This window comes from Bactrocera oleae, chromosome 2 (assembly GCF_042242935.1).
Source record: "Bactrocera oleae isolate idBacOlea1 chromosome 2, idBacOlea1, whole genome shotgun sequence".
NCBI classification, from domain to species: Eukaryota; Metazoa; Arthropoda; class Insecta; order Diptera; family Tephritidae; genus Bactrocera; species Bactrocera oleae.
Window position 1 is genome coordinate 76192194 of NC_091536.1, and position 21399 is coordinate 76213592.

A 21399-nucleotide genomic window follows, 5' to 3' on the forward strand; every position below is an offset into this window, starting at 1 on the left:
ACTTACTTACTTCCTTGTGTTCTTCATTTCTGGCTCCATTCAGAAGATGGAAAAAGTATTCTCACCATAAACTAAAAAGTGTGTTCTGGATGTTTAAAATCCTTGCTTATTGTCATGGATTAGTATTTTCAGCCTTGAATAAAAATGTATATAGTAATTTGGTGTAGATTATTTATATTCGAAACAAAACAAAAACTTTTTTCGGTTTGAGAGGGAAATAAATGTATAAATACATATATGTATATTTAATTTTTTTTTGAAATTTTACATAACATACCAATAATATTTAATGCATAGATAAGTAATTTACTTCTAACAACATATATTTACTCATTTCATTTGAGTTGGTTGAATTTATGTTGAATAATATAGTACTTCATACTAAATATTAAATGGTTCCCCATAAATTTTTTTTAAAGCAATTTTCATCGTATAATTTTGTATTTAGCAAACTAATAATACATAAAATACTTAAATTATTATTATTGTAAATGTATTTTACCATTGGCTTCGTACAAAACAACACACTATTTATTATATGAATGAATTTCTTCAACAAAATCAGTCCATTATAGCCACAAGCACGCAGTATAACTTCATTAAATCGCTCTGCATCTCATAATTCGGAGGAAAAGTAAATTTTCGGGTTTTGTCAGAATTCAACGTCGTCCCTGTCGAGGAAGTGCGCTTCGACATGTTGTTGGAATGCTTCCCACACAATTGAGGCATCATATTTTCGGCCACACATTGGACACACACGATCAGCGGCATCCATATTTTGTACTTTGTCATAGTAGGCATCAACTTCTAAGAAGGTTTCTTCTTCCTCCGCTTCATTAGAGCATGACAGCTCTTCTTCTTCTGCTTCGTTACAATTAGACCATGCATTGTTGCCTTTAGACACGTTGTTCTTATTTATATGCATTACTTCACTAAGGCTCTCATCAGTTTCTAGACTTTTGTCAGCCATTTCGGGTTTTTGTGATTTCTTCGCACAATCTGCGCACGGTTGCAGTGCTGCAAGTATATTTATATCTATGTGCTATTTCAAATCAAATTTTTTTCAACTTACCAATTCTAGTCTCGATAACAGTAAGTGCAGAATTAAGTTCTTGTTGTTGCTTGAGCGCCTCACGTTGCATTTCCTGCAAACCTTCCATGCACTTTTTAGCTACAGAAGTGAAGTCTGCCTCATCGACATTACTATCATCAACATTTAAATAGGCAAATCCCAAATCACCGTCTGCTGGTAGCACATAATCATTGTCTTCGACCACATCACATTTTTGTTCAAGCGCAACTTCCTCCATACTAAGTTCTTTACCATTCGGGATTAACTTATGACGTAAATTAGGATTTGGCGAATGTTGTGTAAATGTTTTGGAACGTATAAGATTTTGATTTGAACCGCTACCATTTCGTGGACTCGTTTGGTTATCATCTAGCTCATTGCCGGTGGTGTAATCTGGCTCATTTGTAGCACAGAGTTGTCCGGTTTTATCTTTGGCTATTTGTGACAGCCGCGACCATAGTTTTCGGTTTTCGTTTGAAACCATATTGATGTGTTCGCTTAATTGTTCTTTTTGGCGATTCAACTCCTCCACCCGCGTACGTAATTGCAGCAATTCGCCCGCTTCAGAATTGATACTGCCATTTATTGTTAATGTAGTGTTTGCTTGTTTACCTTGGTCAAAACGTGCACGTAGTTCTTCGTTGTCTTCTTCCAGCTCAGTTAATCGACGTTGAAGTGCAAGGCATCTTTCCTTCATAGTCTGCAGTGCAACTCGCAGTGCATATTCCGAAGCAAGTACATTACTAGAGTTTGGCTCAGATTCCATTGCTGCTTGTTGTTTGTATTTTTAGTGACGTCTATTTGACTTTCGGCTTTAAATGACCATTAGTAATTGAAAATTATAATTTAAACATATATTAAAATCTAAGTAAAATATAGAATATTAAATACAATAAGCAAATAGGTTTAAAAGAATTAGAGTGTGAGACAAAATGCACTAACTGTTATTCATTTTTGACACATATCATTGTCTTTATTTCGTTGTCTCCCCGATTCGTAATAAACAACTACTAAGGTGGTTTGTCAAACCTCAGGAATAAAAATATTTTATCAACGATAAAACCATTACAAAAAGTCACTAATTGATTAATTCTGCATCTGCTGTAATTCGTTGTTCTAAATTTGACTGTGAATGTTATATATGTTGGACATTTCTTGAAGTTCATAGGGTATTAACATTTAATATGTAAATTTGTTTCGAAACTCTGAAAACCGAATCTAAACTAAAATCTTTCCTAATTACTTATATAATTAGGTCTGAAAGTGTAAATTCTATTGCTATTTATTGTCTTTAACAACTCTGTTAAACTAAGCTATCACCGACGTATTAAATAGTAAATGTCAAACCATGGTCAGCTGTTGATTGTTTGTTTGTGCAACTTTTAATATTAGTCAAATATGCTTTGCATAAATTATTTTAAACAAAATTTCTTCAAATATCGAAGAAAAATAAATGAAAGCTTTAATTTAATTCTCAGTCCAATAAGATGGAAATGTCAACAAACACAGTCAGCACAATTAATAAACAATTCCAAGTTGAAAGTGTTATTTTTTGGTACCGACACATTTTCATTACCCAGTCTGCATGCGCTACATAATAACTAGTATGATTTTAACATTAATTTTAAATAATGATTGCAATATAAAATTTTTTTATTAGTTATGCTAGAACAGAGAACAACGCACTTGGCGTAGTTACGTCTTTTAAAAATCCTGCAAATTGTGTTCGTACCTACGCAGAACAGAAGCAGCTGACACTTCATCGATGGCCGGTACTTCCGGAAGTTTGTCAAGGATATGATTTAGGTGTTGTAGTATCATTTGGTCATTTAATACCAGAGAGGATTATTAAATCTTTTCCAAAGTAAGTGATTAAAAAATTATTTATAAATGTGAATATTTCTTTGTAGCTTTGTTTTGTTTTCCAGTAGACTTAAGACTATTCAAACAAAAAGTTATGAAATAAAATTATTTAGTAAAATTATAACTTTCTTTAATTTTCAGTGGTATGATTAATGTACATGCTAGTTTATTACCTCGTTGGCGTGGTGCTGCGCCCATTATCTATGCTATAATGCAAGCAGATGCGCAGACTGGAGTATCTATTATGAAAATAGAACCGAAACATTTTGATGTCGGAGATGTAAGTTTTTCATAGTTGTTAATACAGCTGACGCAAATTTCTAAGTCGCAAACTTTTTTCATAAGGTGTTGGCACAACGTGAAGTAACAATTAGAGCGGATATTCTTATGCCGGAACTTCATGCTCAACTTGCACAGGAAGGAGCTAACTTGCTTGTTAATACTTTAAATAATTTCTCAAGCCGTTTAGAATCTGCAACAAAGCAAAATAATGAGCTTGCTACCTTTGGTAATATTTCAATATTATTTTGAAACTTTCTATTAATGTCAAATACTTTTTTCATATAGCACCCAAAATAACAACAGCCATTACTAATGTGAATTGGTCTCAATTGAGTGCAGAACAGATACATCGCAGGTTTCGTGCACTTTTTGGCTTTAAGCATTTAAATACGAGATTTCAGAATAAAAATATTCAATTGATCGATGTTAAACAGCCTGCTGTACAAGAGCTCCTTCTCCCTTTGGATAATATGGAGTGCGGCTCGTTTTTGTACGATCGAAATAAACGTCTGCTTTTAGTCCGTTGCGCCGACAACACATATTTGGAAGTACATCAACTACGTGTCGAAGGCAAAAAAGTAATGACTGCAACGGACTTTAGTAATGGATTCCTCAAACAAATAAACTCCACTAAAGTACATTCGTTCACAAGTAAATAAAGTTCATTTGACGGATGTACAAATATTTATTACTTTAACAATTTTGACGATAATAGGTTTTATTTTTAAACTCTCGCAACATGTTGCTACAGAGTATAATATTTTTGTTTATTATAAAAATGTGCGCAATTCAGCCCAAATTCGAGGGCTTAACTTCCTTTGTATCTGCCGGCTGCGCTGTAGTCTTCTGCATTAGATTTTTGCTAAACCAAACAGGACGTGGTTTCTCCATTTCCACTACGCGCACTTTTCGTTCGTTGCTTCCATTTTCAACTTTCTCGATTTGTTCCCCTTGATACAGGACCACGACTTCATGTTCAATTGGCTCCAGTCCCAACTTTTGCTCAATTTTTTCTTGCATTAAACGAGTTTCCTGCTCCACTTTTTTGTAACAGTGAGCTAAAAATTAAATATTCTATATACATATATTTCCTATATAATATTAAAAATAATTTTAACATACGACATAGTACACCCAATTCGTGATCATGACCACATTGATTACAGGAGCGCAAGTTGGTTTTAGCAACCAATGGCTTCCAATTATATCCAGGCAAACCAAATTTTCGATTTAGGCGTTTTTCAATGGTACGACGATGCTTCGGCACAGCCCACAAAATGCCGTCACCTAACAGATTTTTTAGGCTAAATCTATCAGATTTCCTAATATCTGGTGCATTCAACCCAACACTAGGCATGCCGGCCAAAGCTAATTCCACTGTATAAGAAAAACATGAACTTGATTAAATAACCAACAATTTGCTTTTTTCAATTGTATATACTTGGTGGTTGACCCCGGTGTCCGAAAAAAATAAACCTTTCAAGACGATTCAGGAACGAATTTAGACTTTGATAGATATTTCGCGACATTTTTATTGTTAATTTTTATTTTAAGAAAATATACAAAAAATTTCAAAGAAATTCAAGCAGTAAATGAATAATTGAGTGACAGCACAATCAGCTGTTTTGTATTTTTTTGCATGCTGCGATTTGACAGTAATGACCAAGTAGAAATCGAGCAAAGTTATGAATAATTCGCTAACAACTTCTATTATGTGCATTTTTGAGTTAAAAACGGTTTTTAACAACTTACACAGACAATAACGTTATTAATTAAATATATGAATACATGAACCGATTTTAGATAAACCATCATTTGAAATTGTTATATAAAATAAAGGAAAAGCTGCAAATTACGAGAATTATTGAAAATATATCAATGTTTATATACTGTAAATGATGATCATATTTGTAAGTTTATACCTCATTAACATTTCTTCTTCACTCTACATGTAGATGGCGCTCCTAAGAACTACGATGGATGGCAACGTCAATCAGCTGTTCTTACAGATGTTTAGCATATTGTGAAAGTAGCATAAAAAAAAAACATCCAAGTTACGTCAAATCAATTTCTAATTCACTTTTTAAACTAGTTAAATAATCAAAAAGAAAATTTAACAAAAAGTTGTTTAAAGTGGCAGTGTTCAGCTGTTGATGTTGTTAATAGATGAATTGTGTGTGTTATTTGCAAGGTGCTTCTGTGAAGATTGATGGTTTGAATGCATGACCAAAACAGTAATAGCTGAACGATAACTTTATCGCTGCATGCTAAGCCGGTGCAAAGTTTATAAGGACTCATACTTGTTGAATGCGGCAGTAGCTTCGTGCAAATTAGAGCCAGGCTTAAAATAGTTGTGTTCAAATGGAGCGCTAGAAATTCAACACGACGTGCACGGTTAAAGCGCACTACTACATATGCAGTTCCGTGTACGAAACGTTTTTCTAGCACACATATATTCACCACAGCGCAGCCGTAACCATCGTCGAAACGTAACTCAGCGAGCCAAGTGAACGAGTTTCCACTGTCGCTGCAGTCATTTCTTAAGCTCTCTTAAAGTCTGCTTGAATACTTGGCTGCTGCCACATTGTAATAACCTGCGTAAGCCACTATCGTTGACAGCGACAACAGACACTTTGTTGGAGCTGCTGGAGTCAGACGTAAGTTATCGTCGTTCCGTGGCCGTCTTTGCCGTTCTTCAGTTACTAAATCAAATTAAATTAATATAACGTCGTTTTGAATTAACTTAACCAGCGTTGTGTGTGTCCAGTCAATTAAATACCTGTGAAATATATTCTAATAGTGAGCTTCAATGTTAAATTGAAAATCATATTATTAAAAAATATTAAGCTTGGCTTAAAAACAACGAAAACCAAAGCGAGTGACATGTTTTCTCTTAAGAATATTTAAAGATATATATACATAATACTGAAGTAGATAATATATACAGGACCTATCGGGTGTTTCAGTATCATATCCAAAAATTACATATATATTGAAACAACAAAGTGTAAATCAATGAAGTAAAAAATCTTATTTCATAAACCCCTTGAACCAACACAAAGTTTGTAATCAACAGTAATACAAAAGTATAATATTAAAAAAACGCATACGAGAGTGTTTTCAAAAGTGCTTATTTCAAAATCAAAAATTGTTTTTAGTTTATCAGTTAATTTTCTAAAAAATAAAATAATATGGCCTGTTTAAGCACTTCCGGTCGTAAAGGACTTCACGTAGTCGTCGGTACACGGAACCATCAAACGCAAAAACATCTCTGTCAATTGTTTTGGCAACAAAAAATTAACAGATCCTTTTGCTCAAATGCAGTGGCTGCTGCGCTACTATGCAAAAATAAAGCGAACAACATGTCCTCGCTTTTACCACAACGTAACTTCCACGGAGTGGGTATATTATTGCAACGTAACACGGCCATAACAACAGGACATGATTATCTTGTCAATATGGTAAGTTGTAATTAAAAACAGATTGCGCCTTGTATATTTGTATTTAAAATATTTATGTTTTTAAATTAATAAATTTTTCAAGACGAATAAGTACTTAGACTTCTAAAGTGTGTACTGCTATACTCATATATTACAAGCCAAAAAGTTATTTTCGGATTTATATTTTCTATTATCTGCTTTCCTTTTGAATAAATAACTAGTAGTTTTTTTTATCGCTACGACTTTCCATTATGTGGTCTATCTGCAGCCAAGGAATTTCGTATTTACTTCAATCACAACATTGTAAAACCCAATATTGTAGATCTATAAACTAATATATTTAATTGTTTTTAATTCCACCAGTTATAAGTCTCAATGTCGGCATTCATTTGTAAGACGGCACAACAGCCAGTGCGAGAAGTCGTTAATCCATTTTGATTATTACCTTTTAGAGAGTATTGCTACCACATGCTGCCGATTTTTTGCGGTCATTTGAAGTTTGTGATTTAAAATCCTATATAGAGTAGCAGGTATCATGTATTACGTCGACTGCGCGCGTTGGCAACTAGTGTAGCCATTTGATTCCTACAAATGTACATAGAAATATATATATTTGTACATTAGTAAGTTGGTGCTTTTGTTGTTTTTGTTGTTGTTGGTATTGTTGCATTTGTCATCATTATCAACGGCTCGTGTCCATCAACAACATTATCATCCTTAATATTGTGTGCGATGACGTCGCTTTGCATTGCTTCCTCATCGGCAAAGTGCATTGGCTGCGGTTGGGAAGTTGTTTACTGTGCTTGCGCTGCGGTTGCTGCGCTGGTGCGGTAGTAACTTGCAGCATTATGCATACAAACATAGTTTGCACCACCACCACCACACACTGTGCGCAAAATTTGCTGCAAACGAAAGTGAAATTAATGCACTCGCCTGTCGCTTTCTGGCTTTAAGTTGGCAACGTTTTTTTTTTTTATTTTTTTTTGTACATTTCATTTTGTCTTGGTTTATTTTATCGTTTCTTCATTTATTGCTGTTGGCAGTTATTTCATTTGCTTTGGCATCTTTCTTTGCCGCAAACTTCGCTTTCGTTGGCCATGATAGTTTGGCTGACGGTTGTTGTTAATTCATGCGTTTGCCTGGTGTTTTCTGGTTTGTTTGTGCATTGAGCGTAAAAGTGTGGACATGAAGTGGCGCTGTTGGTAAGAAAGTATAGATATACTTGTACATATGTACATTTGTATGCCAGTGTTTGCGTGTGAATGGAGCAAAGAAAAGCAATGCACTGTCTGTTGTTGGCTACCAATGATCGTGTTGATGATGAAAACGGTGATAATGACGTGAGAAAAGTCGTTGGCCAAATGTGAGACAGGTGTGTTTGCGGCTTCCACTTATCGTTGGTTTTACACATACACTTTTGAACTTTTTACTATATGCTTGAAACAAATGTTATGCCGAATATAAGATAGCTAAAATTTGTCAAACATTTAGATATTTAAACATTTTTATATATTAATATTATTATAATATTTTATATTAAGTTATATGCGGTGCATGAATTAATTTTTGCACGCATACATACATATATCTCCAACTTTACAGTTGTGCCACTCTAGTTCTGACATTATTAGCTCTTAGTAAAGTGTACTATGTATATTTAAATGTTATTAACTGCACTTCGTTTCTCCCTTTTTTGTAATTTAAATTTTTAAAATTAAAATGTACCACATGCTTCCATTTCTTACTCTACTTTCTGTTTTTTCACTACTCTTGTCAACAGCTGATTTTTGTTTTGGTGCATGGATTCTTGTTCTACTTGTTTACCATTAGGTCTGCAAACAATTGAGAGTGCGCCTGGCGAGAGAGCGTGTCTTAGAAAGCATGCGCGTTTGTGTTGTTGTTTATAGTGCAATATTGCACTTGAAGCTTTGCTTACATTGTTGCTAATACAGTGATGCTCAAACAGTGCGATGCTAGTATAAAAACTTTTATGCTGCATTTTTCGTTGTTTAAATAATACAACAGTTACATAAATATTGTTTGAAAAATAAAAATGAATTATTCTTATTTATTTATTAATATTTATGCATATGTAAATACATACATATATATGTATGTATATGTGATGTACATATATACATGCAAGTATACTTGCTTAAAGTTATAGAGCTGAAGTAATCATAAAATTAAAAAAAACAAAAATTGAACACATAAAAAATTAAAAATGCATTGGACATAAAATCCGAAATTATAACATTTATATAACTTATAGAAGTATTGCAATTACAATGAAGCATTATAAGTAAATGTTGAGGCCAATAAGAAGTACGGCAATAAATTCAAAAGCGCTTTCATAACGCATTTGTATGTATGTGTCGAGGGTGCTGCCAATATACATGCGCAAATGTATTTGTACGAATTTTTTGTATAGCGCGTAGTGTGTCTGGCAGGTGTGTGCGCGCATGCGCATACAAATTGGCATATCTCGTAGCGATTGATGAATTTTCGCTTTCAAAGAATTACACCTATATATGTATGTACATATACATACATATGTATGTATGTATGCATATGTCTTAATGTACACAAATATCTATGTACAAACCCTCCTCGCATGCTCGTTAAAAAGGAAAAGAAATTTCAGTGATCAAACTAAATTCGTCTATAAAAAAATCAAAAAACAGATAATAAAAGCGTAAATAAGCGCAAATAGAAAGTGCTGGCTGCACAAACAACAACAAATTTGGTTATTTATTCACTGCCAATAAAAGAACGATGTAACTTAAAAGACAGTCAGTCGTTAGCAAATTAAATAATTTTGTCATTCAAAGTAATGAATCAATGGCCTTCAATGGCTGAACCTTTATGCAATTACTATTTCTCCACTTTGGCAACAGCACACTTTACAAAATTGATTTCACTAATCGCAGTATTGCGTTAAGTGCCACTGAAATACAATACATTAATGCTAGGCTACTTTGAGCGGAAAAATAATAAATTTTTTTTTGTTTTACTAATTTTTACCTTGCAATTTTTGTTTACTATTTGCTTTGCCTATTTGGTTTTTATACCCTAAATAGGGTGTATTAAGTTTGCTACGAAGATTCTAACACCGTCTGTTTGTCTGTCTGTATATACGCGAACGTGTCCCTCAGTTTTTGAGATATCGCATTGAAAGTTTGCACAAGTCCTTTTCTCCCTAAGAAAGTGCTCATGTGTTGGAACCGTCGATATCGATCCACTATAGCATATAGCTGGTATAAAAACTGAACGATCAAAATCAAATTCTTGTATGGAAAAATTTTTTAGTTCACGAGATATTTTCACGAAATTTGGTAAGAATTATTGTCCAAAGCTCCGAATAAATTGTTTAGATCAGACCACTATAGCATATACAAACTGACCGATCAAAATCAAGTTCTAGTAAATGATCTACTATTTGTATTTGTGAAGGGTATTCTATTGGTATTGGTGCAACCGAAGTAAATGTTAATTTTTTTTTTTTTTGTAATATTTGTGCCGATTTCTTTGCCATCTTCTTTCCATAGCTTTCGATTTTTTCTAAAGTTTAGCTTATGTATTTGTTGCGCCCCACTAAAGGCTGGCGAAAATGTGAAAAATATATATGTATGTATGTAAGTCAGTCTGAAAAGCAAAAAAAAAAATTACAACAACTAAATTTAGTTCATATTAACAGTTATGTGTGAATTGAATTCCTCAACGATTTGTATGCTTATATCGCCAGCTACTGCGCTTGTATTTATGCTTGTGATCTATTTGTGTTTTCTAACCGCTTTTGCTGCTGTTTCCATAGCGTTTCTGTAATAAACGCTTCTCCAAACATTTGGCTGTACATTTTTAATGCGTCTTACTAGGCGCGATGGGGCCAAACTCTCTATTGCACACATTTAAAACAATGCATATGTGTATGTAAGTATTTGTGCATATATACATGCATATAAACATAAGACATACCTTTGCGCTGACTATTTATGCGTTTGATTTATTAAAAAAATGAAAGTGCTTCGCTTTTGTGTTACCTGCGCATGCGTATGTGTATGTTTGCTGCTTTTTTCTATTAAATCTTACTTACAAACGACTTTTGTGTCGCTGACTGTTGGCTATTGTGACCGACATTGCAAGCCACGCATTTTTTATTTACATATATTATATATGTATGTATTGCGGTGCGCATGTGTAACTTGCGGTTGACATCATTTATATTATAAATTCAAATTAATTTTGTTTGTTGTTGTATCGTTTTAGGTGTTAACACTTTACTAATTACATATGTATTTGAGCTTACAAGTAGATGTATGTGTATAATATTTGTTTGCAGTGGGGTTCATTGAGGTGTCCATATCATCATCAGTTAGTGAAGTTGTCAAGTTGTAATCTATGTTGCTATTGTTGTCGTTGTTCTTATAAATCATTCAGTTCAAATGTTAATGGTGTTTGTAGTTATCCGACAACTGTTCCGTCATAATATAACATTTTAATGCATATATATATATTAGATTTCTCATTTTAATAAATATGAATAGCAAATGCAATACATATAGTTTATATACATATATAAATGAAATGCATACATCTGTTAGTATTACAAGATTTTTCAACTTTTTGAACTGTGAAGTTACTTAAATGAATTGTTCATGGCTTCAGTTACAACACTTTGTGGAACTTATAATAGTATGTGTATGACTGTATAAGGTTAATTAGATAATTATTTGGCTATTATAATGAAATCTATTGCACAAAATTTAAATCTAGATTCGCTAATATTGTTGCTCTTCCTAGTTTTTTCAAAATATCTGCACTTTAGAATATCATTTCGCAGAAGCAAACGTTGCGAGACCCCAATAAAATATATATATACCATATATAAATAACGATCTGAGTCGATTTAACTGTGTCCGTCAGTCTGTCTGTCTGTTTGTATATACGCGAACTAGTCCATCAGTTTTTGAGTTCATCAGGTCTTTTGTTAACTAGAAACTGCTCATTTCACGAAACTGCCGATATTGGACCACTGAAGCATATACCATACAAACTGATCGACCAAAATTAAGTCCTTCTATGGAAAACGAGATATTCTAATGAAATTTATACCTTACAAACTAACCGATCAATTTTTTATTTAAGAAAGATTTTGTAGCCTCGTTGCAAGCGAAGTTAACGTTTTTTCTTGTTTAATTATATATGAGATTATTAAGCGGAACCATTAGTTTCCCGATTATGTAATATTTGCAAGCATTATCTGTGCTGTTTCATAGCAGCGCTCAGTGAAAGGGCCATTTCCGAACATACTACAACATAGGTGTAGGCAAAATGTAATAGTAATTAAATTAGTGAAATCCAAAGTGGTTTAAATTTATTAAATATCATAATGTAACATGTCATGATTGATATTCAACAAAAACTACAAATAACTTTTCCACTTTGAACACTTTTCCACTGAGTGCAATTATCACTGGTGGAGTGGCTGAATTTGTACCCACAAATTGTTTCACTCTTACTAAAATATACTACTTTAACAATAAATACTGTGCTCAAAAAATAATAAAATAGAATTAAATAACGTTTGTTTACATTTCTTATATGTCAGTTGGCACCTCTCAAGCAGATGTCTACCAACGTATCGTTCATTTGAATGACATGCTTGTAGTTTTAGAGCCAAGGCAATGCTTGCCAAATTTTTGTATAGAAAATCATAAATAAAGCGCTAGTTGATAATGGTATACTGCAAAAAAAAAAATTATAAAAATTAGTTTTTCATACAACAATATCAACAAATCTCCGACAACTTTCAACTTTCACACGAATATCAATGCAACCTACACTTGACATAGTGTGAATCAACCAAAAATGTAATAGAAATGTCTGTAAATAATAAACATAATAATAAAGGCTCAAGTGATATTAAATTATAATCGACTTTTCAAGGCGAACACCACGCACTTGCAAAACTCAACACGTTTTGGCTGTAATTGGTATGCAAAAAACAAACAAACAAATAAGTGATGCTAATAGCTGTAATCTGCAGCGAATGCCTCCAAAATATTAGGTGTTTTGCGTGTGCTCCAATGGTTGTAATCATGCAATAATAGCGGAGCTTCAAGTGCACAAAAGATTAGACGTCAAGTGTGAATCACTTTGCAGAGTAACGGCTTGAAGAAATGCAAACAAAAATTCATCTATATTTGCAAACGAACGCGTATAATTGAAATGAAAAGTGAGCTAAAAGCCCGCCGAAGACACGAAAACAGTTTACAGGTGTCAAAAGCCAGCTGTGAAGTAGGCCTCGATGAGCTGAGTGTGTGCTCGTATGCTGCGGAATACGATGGGAATTCGGTTAAAAAGTATTGATGATAATGATATTGAAATCTTGCGAACTCGTACGCATGCAACGTATATTATATGTGTATATACATAGACACCGTATCTCTTTGTGGCTTCAACAGAAATGCTTGTGAATGAATGTCTCGGGATCAAGCTGCTTTAATGAAATTTGTTTGCTGGCATGAGCGTGATATTTATATAGAATGTACATACTTTATATACATGTATGTATATATGTATTTTTTACATAGCATGTATATATATAGTATCATATCTTTGCTTATGACCATAGAGTTCAAGTGGACGCTGCCAAAATTGAAGCAAAAATAACAACAAATTATAACAACATAAATAAAGCAAACAAAAAAGTCAACCACAATGTTATAATACAAACACTTGTATGCAACAAAGTGCGGCATAATCCGTAAACGTCTACAATTAGTTGCTGATAGCGTTTGCAATTGGCAATGAACGGAATGACGAGTGCTTGGAACGTGTAGTCATTTTTATGTTTGCACCATTTATGTACATACCTACGTATATACACAAATAAGTATATATGTACATATGCGCAAATCACATATGTATTCATATACATATCTACATACATATGCATATGTATGTCTACAAAATTCGCGAATATTATTGAGCAAGGTTGTGCAGGTGTATGTTGTTGTAAATAATTACTGTTTGGCCGAAGTAAAATTATGGCATATTGTAACTGTGATACTTGTAAGTACCTGAGATGATTTAAAAAAATTTTGAAAGTGCGGAAAATGTTGACTTGGTAATAAAAAAAAATTAAAATTAAATATTTAAAAAAAACTCAATATTAATTAAAAAATTTAAAAAATGCAAACAAACTTTTTTCTTTCAAATAAAATAAAAAGCTAAAAAAAAGATGAAATTTTGATGAAATCTAAAATATTAAAGAATTTAAGCAATAAAGCAATAAAAAAATTCAGCAACCGCGGCACCTATTTTTTTAAAATTTTTTAAGTAAAAAAAAGCTTAAAGAAAACAAATTGCTAGAGTATAAAAATGTTTTTACTTGTAAAATAAATTTAAAAAATAAAAATAAATTTAAAAATATTATATATTAAATAAAATTTAGGAAATTAAAACAATAAAGTTAGCGTAAATATTGTAAATAGTTAGCTTTCAGCATTTTTTGCTTAAATGACAAATAAATAAATTAATTAAAAGGAATAAGATAGTTAAAACAATAAAGGGAAAAAATAAAAACTAATTTTTTTTTAATTAAAAAAGCTTAAACATTAAAAAAAGTTTCTTTAAATCAAAAAAAATTTTATAAATCTAAAATTGATACACAAAAAATAAATTGTTAAAAAATAAAACTTTAAGGTCAGCGTAGGGTTTTCGTTTTTAATTTTAAGTAAAAAAAAAATAGGACAGTAAAGTAAGCGTTGAAAAAAAACCGAGTACCGAAGGTATTGTAGAAAATATTTGAAAAAATTAAATTCGATTCCATTGCGCATGCATAAATGCGCTCATTGCACACTTTCCTTAAGTGCATTATTAATAAATTAAAATCAATTGCAGGTTTCAGCTTTTTTTTCAGTAGCTAAACGTGACGCGCTTGCCTGAATATCAAATCGAACCGGAACCGCTGCACACCATTTTCGACACGACACTCACACACACACACACATGCTGCCATTCAACACAATTTAAATAACTATACAACAAACAAACGCTGGCCAGTCTCAAGTATTTGAAAAAGCTTATACATACCAAGCTATTTTATATGTACATGTGTGTGTTTCTTTCTCATTTCTTCGCCGGTTGCTGACTGCTGCTTTCACGCTACTCCACAGCGCAACAGCCGTGCGCCAGTGCCGAGTGCCAAAGAAAAAGCGAAAAATTAATAAATAATAAAAATTGAAACACATACAAATATACAGACATATCAAACAGCTAGAAACGCTAACAGTGCTGCCATACGCGCACAATACGACGCACGTACGGCGCATTACAATGCGCGCCGAATAAAGTCTATTTTGTTGGACGCAGTTGCTGGTTAAAGCTCCCGCCGCTTGCCGCTTGCCACTTTCATTCTGATATCACGCGCTTGTCGGTATTTTTCGGAAGACTTTCGGTTGCCAAAAAATCAATCTAAAGCGTGTTTACATATAATATTTTCGACACCACATGCAGTGGCCGCTAAATTTCAGTTAGTCAAATATCTAACTAGCTTCCTAGCGCTGCCAGCTTTCCGAGCGATTCGCGCTGTCGGCGGCGTTGTCATCGCGCTCGTTTCGTAGCGCTTGGCACAAAGCGCGAAGCTCTCACTCATTGATTGAAATTTCCACACAAAAAACGAAGAAGAAAGGCATGCTCAGTAGTGGTCTTCCTACCACACCACCAACCACTTGACCACACAAGCCGCGCCAAGCCCAGCCCGTACAGCGTCAAGCTCAACTCTGTTCTGCTCAGTTTGCCTGGCAGCACCGCACGCCGCATCGCTCTTGCCTTCATCTTTATCAGCACGCTGGTGTTGGCAGCGGTAGCTGCGACATTGCCAGCGACATTGGCTGCGTCCACAATCACCACCACCACCGAATGTGGATGAGTCTTACTTTCCCTTTTTGCTGACATAACAATCGAGCGCTATTTCATTTTAGCTTTTATTTCGGCGTTAGCTGTTGTTGTTTTATTATATTTAACGCTATTGCTGCTATTGATGGCTCGTTGCTTGTATTTGTGGCTTCTTAACTGTAACTATTTTTGTTGTTTTTTTAATGAAATTTTCTTTACTTTTTTGTGTCAGTTTTTGGTGTTTTACGTCAAGCAACTGTCCAACTGTCGCTTGAATGTAAGTAGAAGAAATCGGCACGTAAATACCGTTGCGCGCATAGCTTTGGCACGTTCGACAATTTCAATTTTAATTTGGCTTCGAACGCGCCAAAAATCCACTTGATTTGCGAAAAATATTATTATTATTATTTTTTTTTTGTTTTTTCCACTGCTTTCGTACTTATTCATGCAATCTGCATACTGGCATTTAATACCTATTTACTTGGATGTGTATGTATGCATGTGGTTATGCCTCCAAATCAATTTAATCGCTTTAATTTAATTTTGTATGCACGTGGTTGCGCATTTCAACATTTCCAACAACAGAAATAAAAATATATTCAAACCAATATATATGTACAAACTACATACATACATATGTACATACCATATTTGTTAATGTAAATAATCTGAAATTTAAATATATACTTGTATGTACATACTTAGTAACTTATATATGCAATTTTTTTTTGTAATAACGGTTTCCGTTGTGTAGTGTCGTTAATTGCGGTTTTAATTGACTTAATTTGTTTGAATTTTTGGTTATTGAAACCTAATTTTATTAATGGTGTTATATTATATTAGTAGTACTTGCAAGAAGGGAGTGTTAAAGGGGTTATTTATTGGTATACATATGTCATCAAATTTGACCCGGGCTGACCAAAAAACTACATTTTCTCGTATTTAAAAAAAATATTTAGTATTGCTCTCAAAAAAAGGCTTATTTTGTGCCAATACAAGCATGCAGAAAGTTAATCCAAATTTTCATACACTTGCTATAAGCCTCGGCTGGGATGGCATTCAGCGCTTTTAGCGAATTTCGATGTTTCGGCTAATTTTTGGAGCGCCATGCGCTGGATTGTTAAAAAGTTTCGACGTCATTACCATAAACCCATGCCTCGTCACCAGTAATGATGCGTTTCTTTAATGTAGGGTTGATGTTGTGGTAGTATCGGCAGAAAACCTTCTTCTGAGTTGACACTCCTCGGCCGGATAAAAACCCGACTGTCGTGGGAACGCTGAACTTGACAGACTTCGTTGTTTTTGCTTGGGTAGCTTCGTTAAATGCCAAGTTCCTGCTCTGCTTTATCTTAGGCTAAAATATTACTTTCGATTTCTTGAAATCTTGATGGAATGTGAACATAAAGACACATTTAGGTTACTGCAAGATCTAAACTGCTGATGAATTTTATGATAAGATTGATAAGAATTAGAGATTACCACAATTTTGCATTGTTTTTTTTTTTTTTTGGTTGGAGTGCTACTGACAGTTCGTGACGTCATAAGCTTAAGCTGGAAAAAGTTTTATTCACATTTATGGTATTAAGACTGTTTGACAGTTCGTTTCGCTTATGACGTTTTGTGACGTAATCTTGTTTATATCATTCTTGAAACGGTCTCATATTTGGGTAAAAGCATTTTACTTTCGGATCTTTTCTTGTTTCCAAAATAACTCTAACATAATTAAGGTAAAAAACATTGAATTGCCAATAGGTTCTTTAGCTGTAATTTCCTAAGTTAATTTTAAAACTTATCTTCGAGTATTAAAATTTTTCAATATGGAAGAATGGCATGCTTAATGAAAAATCAATAAAAAACGAAATGACAACATTTTACAATAAAATTTACAACAAAATAATACTTAATAATAAACCTTTATGTCATAAACACATTTTTGTCCATTGCATTTAGTTACATAACCTAACTCTTCTGATATAACCAAAATTCAAGCAACACATTATATCACTAACAAGTTTTTGCTTAGATATCTTTGTATATGCCAACTTTATGGCCTATTTAGGTTAAAAATTTGAACTTGAATTTGTCGCCATAAAAATGTAGATATCCAATCAATTTACAGCTCTGCATTAAATACCTTCAAATGGTAGTATGGTATATATATGTATATACATTTTATATATATATATAATATTTACATATTAAAAATCCAATCCAGCAAATGGCATATTGATTTCGCTTTCAAATATTTAATGATACCCGCTAAAGCATCAACACACCCAAGTTTACAAAATTTATTTGCATAATATTTAGTGTGTTTAAATTTAAAATCACAAAATTCTCTTTATCGAAATCTTAAGTTAGCAACTTAACTGCTTCGGTTTGTGCTTAGGCGCACGCAGCACATTCATATGTATGTATGTATATTTTGTTAGTTAGCTAAGTTATAGTTAAGCTAGTTTCTATGTAAATATTGAGACTTAATCACACACCATGGCAGTTGAGTTCTGATTTTTTGGCGGTTTTTAAAGTCAATAAGGGTGTGTATTTGATGATGTTTTTGGTGTAGCGAAGTGTATAATAATTTCGAAATTTCGGGATTTCAAAATTATTAATTCGGGATCCCGAAGTTTTTTAATATAATTTTTATAAATGTTCACCTACAACAAATTATTGTATATAAATGAAAAACTATGAATGTACAAAGAAAATTCAGCATTACACGCTGTACATATTGTTGTGTGCTTTAGTTTCCATCAAGACAATAAAAGTAGAAGAAATGAGATTTTCTGGTTTAAGCACTTCGATATCGTATTTTATGGTATACATCAGTTCAAAGAGCATAGAAAATATAACAAAAAACATCGTCGCTTACAAAATAAACATAAAAAACATTGTAAAGAAAATTTCGGGATTTTCGGTATTACACTTTTCGATATTACATTAGCATTCGTCAATAAAAAGTTGCTAAATATAAGCATTTAATTTGCCAGTTCAACCATTTTTGGTAGTTGTAAAAAGATTTCGGTAAAATGGAGAAACAAAAAGTAAAAATGAAAGCACTTTTTTTTCTGCGTCGAATGCTTTAAAAACTTCTGCTCTTGCATTGTTCTTGTATTTGCACGTGTTTGAAATTGCAGACGAGCGTAAAATTAAATACAACAAGGAAAAGCCACTACTTTTTTCATAAATTCTATGTTTTATATAATTTCTTTGTTAGTTTGCCGGCGCTTGTGGCATGTCTGTTGCAAATCGAAAATAGACGGATTTGTAGTTGAAAAACGTGGCGTCACACTTTTATTGCGCCTTTGCCAAAAGCGAAGACAATCAAAAGAAAGAGTGCTGAAAAAATATTGCTAAGCCAAATATTAGATATCCAAGCGTAAGGTGCAACAACAACAACATGGCAAACCATAACCTGCAATCTGCAATTAAAAAGCTATTTACATACATAATAACACATGTACTACATGTGTATGTGCTTGCGCGTGCACGTATTTATATTTTTGTGCAGCAGAAATATTTTCTTTTCAATTGAAAGTATTGGTCTGGCATATGAAATTTTGAACAGCATTTATGTTTGTAAATGAAATAAATATTTTCATAAAAAAAAAAATAGTATTAATTTTTAAATCAAATATATAATTTTTTTTATTTCTTCTACTTTTGTGTTATTTTTTTGCGTAATACTTGCTGGTTGCTTTGCCAATCTAACGGTATGCGGAAGATTTTAAATGCACGGCTAGCGAATGAAGAGTAAACATTGATAATCGATAATAGAAAAAAAATTAAAAATCGGAGCATAAAAAAATGTTGTAATGCCTGCTGGCCAACTCAATTGTGTGGGTGGTTCCATTTTTTTTTGCTTGCTGATCACATGTCTGCACGCAACGACCACGGCATGCATCGCTTATGAAATCGTTGAAACAATTAAGTCTTTGGTATACTCTTAGATTGTTGCGTATTATGGTAGCGTTGGTTATACAATTCTATGACGACATTGACAACAGGAAAATTATTATTATTTTACAAAATAAGTATTATATTTAATTTTATTTTGTAATAAAGCATATTCAGAATTCGCATAATGTTGATAAGATTACTTGTATGTCTTAACTTTTTTTCTCAAAAATATATGTATGTCTATAGGTGTTTTTTGACAAATTATGAGCGCTCAATGTTTTAGATTTTGGGAGCTGTGAATTATACAGCGAGCACCAAAAGTACGTTTTACTTTTAAGATAATAAAAATACTTGGAAACCAGTTAAAAACAGCTTCCGACACATGCAAATATATTTTGGGTCCGTTAATGCTGTGGGCTTCAGAGAGATTGCCTACTTAAGCCTCATTTAAAAAGGTGCTCGCGAAATTTTTAATTAGTCATACAGACGAAATTTTTCTTAAAAATATATTTGCAATACTTTTTCTCCGGTAGTTGTCTCGTTATATTTAACGACTCAAAAGGAAACGTCAGAGATCCTTTAAGGTATATAAATCTATAAATGATCAGCGTGACGAGCTGAGTCGATTTAGCCATGTCCGGTTGTGCTGCCGTCCGTCTGTCTATAGCGAGACTCTCAGTTTTTGAGATATCAGTCTGATTTATTGCACACGCTCTTTTCTGCCCACGAAGCTGCTTATTTGTCGAAATCGCCGATATCGGACCTCTTTGGCATAAAGCTGTCACACAAACTGAACGATCAAAATCAAATTCTTGCATTGAAAACTTTTTATTTAGCAACATATTGTTAAGATTTATTGTTCAGATCGGATCACTATAGCAAAAAGCCATCATACAAACTGGCCGACCAAAGTTCTTGTAAGGAATTATTTGTACTTGTGAAGGATGTTATAGCTTCGGTTTGTTTAATATTAAAAACCTTTAAAAACTAAATTGTTTCATATTAAAATCTGAATTATTAAATACACTGTTTTGCAGACAGGCTTAAAATGCTTAACAAAAACATATTAGTGAATTTAAAAGACGAATGGCACTGCAGACTCTTTGATAATTACTTAAAATTACAAAAAAATATGCATATGTATGTGTGTGTGTGCATTGGTATTGGTATAAAAGTCAATGTGCGCAAGTGTCGTTCGAATGCACCGAGTTCCGTGGAAGAAATTAATGAAGTAGGAAAAATAAATGAAAACTCAAAACACGTTGTCGACAATTTTAACAGTTGCTAGTTATTATAGTGTCAACAACACACACATACACCTAAATGTGTGCACATATGAAAAAATAAGATATGTGCAATGTACACCTGTGTGTGTGCGGGTGTTTATTGCTTGTGCGCACGAGTGCCCTCCATTGGCATTTAGCCTGCAACGTGTGTGGAGCGCGTTTGGCGCGTGCCACAACTTAGTGTTGCAGTCAGTTTTCAGCGTTATTGCAAATTGCGGTCATTACTGACTTTGCTCGGTGGCGGTCGAGAGGCAGTGCCGCAAGTATTTATGCGACTAACATTGCTGTTGTGGTTGTAGTTAGTAGTTTTTCTAATAACATATTTGTTGTTGTTGTATTTTTGCGCCCAACACCATTGTCGTTGTAGTGTGTTTGCAACTCACATTGTTGTTGTTGCATTTGTAGTATTTTCGCGACTCATACTGTTGTTGTTGTAGTGGTAGTAGATTTGCTAATAACATATTTGTTGCTGTTGTAGATATTTTTGTATTTGTTACGTTTAATGCCATTTTTGTTGTACTTTTGCGACTAGCAGTTGTTGTTGTTGTTTTTGTTGTTGTAATATTGTTACTCGCATTATTATTGTTGTTGTTACTTGCAGACTCCACTGTCTACGACTGGTTTCCACAATTGTATATTATCTTTTTATTGCATT

The 21399-nt window shown here is 33.2% G+C and overlaps 4 protein-coding genes and 1 long non-coding RNA gene across 5 annotated transcripts in view; 3 read left to right on the forward strand and 2 right to left on the reverse strand.

Annotated features, from left to right (window-relative positions):
• Window positions 1-262: 262 nt before the first annotated feature.
• Window positions 263-1999, reverse strand: spn-F (Protein spindle-F). Its single transcript, XM_014237142.3, has 2 exons — window positions 1073-1999; window positions 263-1017 (listed from the first exon to the last, which is right to left on the reverse strand). Exons 1-2 carry the CDS (start codon window positions 1836-1838, stop codon window positions 653-655), a joined length of 1131 nt encoding a protein of 376 aa, XP_014092617.3. The 5' UTR covers window positions 1839-1999; the 3' UTR covers window positions 263-652.
• Window positions 2000-2470: 471 nt separating this feature from the next.
• LOC106619148 (methionyl-tRNA formyltransferase, mitochondrial) lies at window positions 2471-3899 on the forward strand. Its single transcript, XM_014237143.3, has 5 exons — window positions 2471-2676; window positions 2733-2936; window positions 3077-3215; window positions 3281-3443; window positions 3503-3899. Exons 1-5 carry the CDS (start codon window positions 2471-2473, stop codon window positions 3874-3876), a joined length of 1086 nt encoding a protein of 361 aa, XP_014092618.2. The 3' UTR covers window positions 3877-3899.
• A 34-nt stretch (window positions 3900-3933) lies between these two features.
• mRpL32 (mitochondrial ribosomal protein L32) lies at window positions 3934-4838 on the reverse strand. The gene is made up of 3 exons (XM_014237141.3): window positions 4659-4838; window positions 4340-4594; window positions 3934-4275 (listed from the first exon to the last, which is right to left on the reverse strand). The coding sequence occupies exons 1-3, from the start codon at window positions 4744-4746 to the stop codon at window positions 4007-4009; spliced, it is 612 nt and encodes a 203-aa protein (XP_014092616.1). The 5' UTR covers window positions 4747-4838; the 3' UTR covers window positions 3934-4006.
• Window positions 4839-5249: 411 nt separating this feature from the next.
• The window catches only part of qless (decaprenyl diphosphate synthase subunit 1 qless), a 72195-nt gene continuing 56045 nt past the window's right edge, over window positions 5250-21399 (forward strand). The window contains exon 1 of the mRNA XM_070105699.1: window positions 5250-6678. Coding sequence (XP_069961800.1) covers window positions 6409-6678 — 270 coding nt within the window. The 5' untranslated portion in view covers window positions 5250-6408. The remainder of the gene's footprint in view (window positions 6679-21399) is intronic.
• LOC118681944 (uncharacterized) lies at window positions 11760-13372 on the forward strand. Its single transcript, XR_011394816.1, has 2 exons — window positions 11760-13223; window positions 13292-13372. It is a non-coding gene; the product is annotated as an uncharacterized lncRNA (long non-coding RNA).

Bases quoted from the DNA above. Each gene is read 5' to 3' on its own strand.
- mRpL32 (XM_014237141.3), bottom strand. From the start codon at position 4,746: ATGTCGCGAAATATCTATCAAAGTCTAAATTCGTTCCTGAATCGTCTT. The intron at 4,595-4,658 runs GTATATACAATT...TTTCTTATACAG, and splicing joins ACACCGGGGTCAACCACCAA to TGGAATTAGCTTTGGCCGGC. The intron at 4,276-4,339 runs GTATGTTAAAAT...TTTAATTTTTAG, and splicing joins CGAATTGGGTGTACTATGTC to CTCACTGTTACAAAAAAGTG.
- spn-F (XM_014237142.3), bottom strand. From the start codon at position 1,838: ATGGAATCTGAGCCAAACTCTAGTAATGTACTTGCTTCGGAATATGCA. The intron at 1,018-1,072 runs GTAAGTTGAAAA...ATATACTTGCAG, and splicing joins TGTTATCGAGACTAGAATTG to CACTGCAACCGTGCGCAGAT.
- LOC106619148 (XM_014237143.3), top strand. From the start codon at position 2,471: ATGCTTTGCATAAATTATTTTAAACAAAATTTCTTCAAATATCGAAGA. The intron at 2,937-3,076 runs GTAAGTGATTAA...TTTAATTTTCAG, and splicing joins ATTATTAAATCTTTTCCAAA to TGGTATGATTAATGTACATG. The intron at 3,444-3,502 runs GTAATATTTCAA...TTTTTCATATAG, and splicing joins TAATGAGCTTGCTACCTTTG to CACCCAAAATAACAACAGCC.